General features: G+C 36.2%; 1 protein-coding gene across 1 annotated transcript; it reads right to left on the bottom strand.

The window, feature by feature from the left end:
* Window positions 1-561: 561 nt before the first annotated feature.
* LOC111913825 (uncharacterized) lies at window positions 562-2,694 on the bottom strand. The gene is made up of 4 exons (XM_023909540.2): window positions 2,480-2,694; window positions 1,564-2,209; window positions 1,229-1,478; window positions 562-1,145 (listed from the first exon to the last, which is right to left on the bottom strand). Exons 1-4 carry the CDS (start codon window positions 2,692-2,694, stop codon window positions 562-564), a joined length of 1,695 nt encoding a protein of 564 aa, XP_023765308.2.
* Window positions 2,695-4,723: the final 2,029 nt, after the last annotated feature.

Below are 4,723 nucleotides of genomic sequence, written 5' to 3'. Positions count from 1 at the left end.
TTTTGTTGTAAGTTGACTTCATCATGTTTATAATGAATTCCAATGTTGTTAATGATATAAATGATATTCAAGTGTGAAAATGTGTTCAAAATGTGTATCAAATGTCAAATATAAGCACATAAATAGAATCAAAATGTAACAAAAGTACATTACCAAAATACGTGTCATAAATTGACCAAAATGCACATTCGATTAACCACATGAGTGGAACCAAAAACCATTACCAAGTTAAGCATACAAGTGTTTGTGCACCATACATAACCACATCATCAAACCATAACTAAAGTTTTCAAAAACAAATAGTTTTTTAACAACAAGCAACTAAATAGTCATTGCACCACAACAAATAACCAAAATCACTTCTTGGATTGATTCCCACCTTGCCCTTTATAGGTCCTAGAGTTGTGTCCCTTATTCTTGCATTTGCTACAAGTAACACTGATATGTTTCCTTGATAGCTTTTGCACTCCATCATTTGTTGGCCCGTGGAAATGTTCTCTTTGCATCTCATTGACTCCATCACCTTGACTTGCCTTCTGCCTTTTGCTTAAACTTTCACCCTCACTTTGTCTTCTTGTTTTTCTTAGGCCTTCCCACCTGAGTGCGATGTGGAGGAAGGATTAGCTTTGTTGGACAATTGCTTTTAGGACACATGGGTCTCCCTTTAATTGGTTCCACCTTAAATGAATAAGCTTCTTGCCATGTCTCTAGCCAATACACATTGTGTACCCACTTGTAAATGTCAAGCTTAACCTCAACATCTTTGCTCATTTCATTCAGTGTTGCAATTGCATGCCTGCAAGGTATTCCTATTAATTCCCACTTTCTGCAAGTGCAAGTTTGGTTCCTAACATCCACCACATGCTGATCTTGCGATGCATCAGTGACTTGATACTTGTTTTCCCCATTCCACCTAGCAATATATTGTGAAACACCTTTTTTCCTTGCACCTAGGATGTCTGTTGCTGTAGGTGTTAGTGGACCTTTAGCCTTCTTCATTGCCTTCATGACATTGCATATCCTCTTCATTAGATACTCCCTAATGAACTCTAAACATGAAATTACAGGTTTTTCCCTGCCTTTCTCTATCTTCCCATTAAACACTTCACACATGTTTGAAATCAACACATCAAAAACAGCTCTTCCTGCACATTACAATAACATACAATTAATGTTGATAAATAACTAAAACACATAATCATTACTATATGCAAACATATACAATTACCTGAGAAATGACTCCTTGCCCAATGTACAGGAGGAATCTGCTTCAACCATTGACATGCCTCCTTATCATACTTACTAAAATCCTTCATCAAATTCTCTAACTCGGGAATGGTGGTTGCTGATGCACACCTCCATAAATGGTCCCTGTACTCAGTTTGCCCCCACTTCTTTCTCACATTGTCATGAATATGTCTAATACAATACCTATGCTCAACATTGGGAAACAATTGATCAACTGCAATTTGTAATCCCTACATGACTCAATAGAAAATAATTAGAATTAATTTCTTGGTAAAAAACACAATCTAAATGATCAATTGATGAATTGCAATTTACCTTTTGCCTGTCACTTATGAAAGTATAGTTTGAGTTGCTCCCAAGCTCCAAGTCATCCCCAAGGTTTTCTAAAAACCACTTCCAGCTACCTGTGTTTTCAGACTCAACAATTGCATAGGCCAAGGGATAAATTCCAGTGTTGGAATCTAGACCAACTGTTGTAAGAACCTGACCAGGGAATGGGCCTTTCATGAATGCACCATCCAAACCTACTAAGTCTCTAAGACATGCCTTGAAACCTTTTTTCAGTGGACCTAAGCATACATAAATCCTTCTAAACTGCCTTGTTGGGGATGCAGGGTTGCCATTAGGACACACATCTATTTTGACTGTTGTGTTTGGGTTTGTAGCTTGAAGTTCAAGAGCATAGTCCCTCAACAATTCAAACAGTTTTGTGTATTCCGCAGTTACATGCTTTCTTTCCATATCTTTTGCCCTAAACACTTTATCCATCGAAATACCCACTTGGTAGGTCTTTTGAAAGTGATATTGTATGGCTCTCAAAGGAATCTTCGGATCTGCCTCAACTTGATCTATGATTTTCTTGCAGATTAAAGAAGCGGTACAAGCTCTGAGTTTTCTTGTTAGTAAGCATGTATGAGTTTGGTTTAAGGTACTTATAAACCAATCAGATTCGGGGTTTGACCTAGATGCATGTATATACCAACCACATGTTTCTTTTTGTGTCTTTACTTCTTTGCCCTTGCTTTTTGAAGTGGTAGGTTACTTGACCTTTATTGATGACAGGTACAACTCCTCTACATTGTGCCCTAATCCTTTGATTGTCATTTTTTTAAAGAATAGATTCCTTATTGTTTCTAGTGCATGCACATCAATTAACTCCTTTAATTCTTTTTTACTTTTAAACTTTTGTCCCACTGAGAATGAATGTATATGTACTGACCCAAGGCTGCACCTTTTTTCTTTTCCCAATTTTTTTATAAGAGCTCTTCTTTCTCTTTCTTGGTCTGATCCTTCATCCAATGATTCGAACTCCTCATTGTTCATCACTTCCATATCTTCAGGTTCATGACCATCATTAATACATGCTCCTTCAACATCACTTTCAACATTTAGAAAGAAGTCTGCCATATCCACATCAACATCTTCTATATTGTTCTCCTCATCCATTATGTCATCCACTTTATCTTCATTTTCTTATTGTTTCCCATCATGATCCTCACCTTCATCCTTTTCATACTCTTCATCACTCTCTTCAGATTCATCATCCCCTTCATACTCTTCAACATCCTCATCAATTCCAATTAAATTTTCCATAAGGTTATCAAAAAGCTCATTATATTGTTCATCATCATTAATAAGTGGGGTGTTGTAGCATCCATCAAGATGGTCATTATCATGAACCCCAATCATCTCATCCCCTACATTAGCAATATTTGAAGTAAATGGCTTGTAGCATCCTTCAACAACAGTTGCAGCCTCATGAACCTCCTTAACACCCTCATTAGTGTTTTCCTTCTCTTTTAAATCATCAATATCCTTTAAATTAAGCCTCTTGCTACAAGAACCTTCCCTTCTTTTTGAATTCCCAACTCTACCCCTTCTATACTCTGGTGAGAATGCATCACTTTTACTCCCAAAAAGAATCAAAGACATGTACTCACCAATTGGATCATCATTGACATGGTTCATATTTCTCAATGGAGATTCTACATGAACTTCAGCCTCATATTCAGCCCCTTGATCATCATTTTCTGGTAATTCCTCAATGACAACTTTACCCTTTGCATTTGGAGACATGAAGTAAGTGAGTAGATTTGTCTTCCCATGTTCTATGTACACCTCAATAAACTTGTTATTTCGAATAAATTTAGAAAGATTGATAACATCCTAATCATTCCATAAAGCTCTAAGACCAAATTGAAAGTCACCATTGGGTATCCTGAAATGGCAGTATATCACTGGGGATTCATCAGTCAATTCAATCATCCGTGGGTATGGGTAACCTAGGTCAAGCATTATGGCATCAAGTTTATGTACAGAAAACTCATATATGTCCACATAATCAACATAACGCACTTCACCTCTAGTATACTTTATATCAGGTAACTTAGTAAACTTCCCACCATGATGAAGCTTAATACTAAACCATGTGGGTGCACCCGCTACAAGTCAAAATTGTACATGATAACAAAGTCAAAATTTGGCGGATTTTAGTATAAGTCAAGGGTAAAATGAAAAATAGGAATGTTTAAGAAAATAGAGTAACTTACCATATAAGGATGATACGTCGACAACTTCAATTTTTGGTCTGATCTGCCACATTACGTACACCATTTCGACTTTAACGTATGACCTTGTCTCCTTTTGCTTCGATTAGGTTCTTTGGATAACGAATGATGTTTTTTTGCAGGTTTAAAAGGTAGAAGGAAGAAGGAGGGAGGTGGGGAGTTGACGGGTGTTTGGGATTGTAAATGAAGGATAAGACGTAGAAGGAAGCGTTGACATTCGTATGCAAAAATGGTCCAAAAGAACCACAAAACCAAAAAAAGTCAAGGTTTGGACTGAAATCCTAAAAAAATGCATACCACAGGGACCATTTTTGCAATTTTATTGGAAACATACTACAACTTTGAAAAACATACGTGTATTCATTTCATTTTTTTCACCAATATGATAAGAGATTTTGTGAAAAAAATAAATGATTGATTGAAAATGATTCCCCCATTCTCAATTTTTTTTTATTTTCTCAATTGAACTTTCCCCTCTCTCTCTCTCTCTTTATATATATATATATATATATATATATATATATATATATATATATATATATATATATATATATATATATATATATATATATATATATATAAGGGACGGTTCACTTGAGATTAAAAAAAGTAGAGATCTTAAGATTCAACCTGAGCCATATATTTCTTATTTGTTGCTCTAACGCTCCAGCGTATCGGCAACAACAGTGTATGCCTAATCATAAATGATTATAAATATATGTTTGTTCACAGATTTGGTAATCATATATGATTATGATAGTTGGTGGCAGAAGAGGTGGTTGTGACAGAGGTGACGGTGGTATAAGTGACGGATGTGACACTGGTGGGGTTAATTGGTGTCAGAAGTGGTAGTAGTGGTGGCGGTTGCAGTTGTGGTGGTGGGGATGGTGGCGGAGGAGAAAGGAACG

The sequence above is a fragment of the Lactuca sativa genome, chromosome 5 (genome assembly GCF_002870075.4).
Source record: "Lactuca sativa cultivar Salinas chromosome 5, Lsat_Salinas_v11, whole genome shotgun sequence".
Lineage (NCBI taxonomy): Eukaryota > Viridiplantae > Streptophyta > Magnoliopsida > Asterales > Asteraceae > Lactuca > Lactuca sativa.
This window is presented reverse-complemented; position numbering and strand designations above follow the sequence as displayed.

Coding starts and splice junctions, on each gene's coding strand:
- LOC111913825 (XM_023909540.2), bottom strand. CDS start 2,694: ATGGATGAGGAGAACAATATAGAAGATGTTGATGTGGATATGGCAGAC. Junction 1,479..1,563: donor TCATAAGTGACAGGCAAAAG/GTAAATTGCAAT, acceptor TGAGTCATGTAG/GGATTACAAATTGCAGTTGA. Junction 1,146..1,228: donor GGCAAGGAGTCATTTCTCAG/GTAATTGTATAT, acceptor TGTAATGTGCAG/GAAGAGCTGTTTTTGATGTG.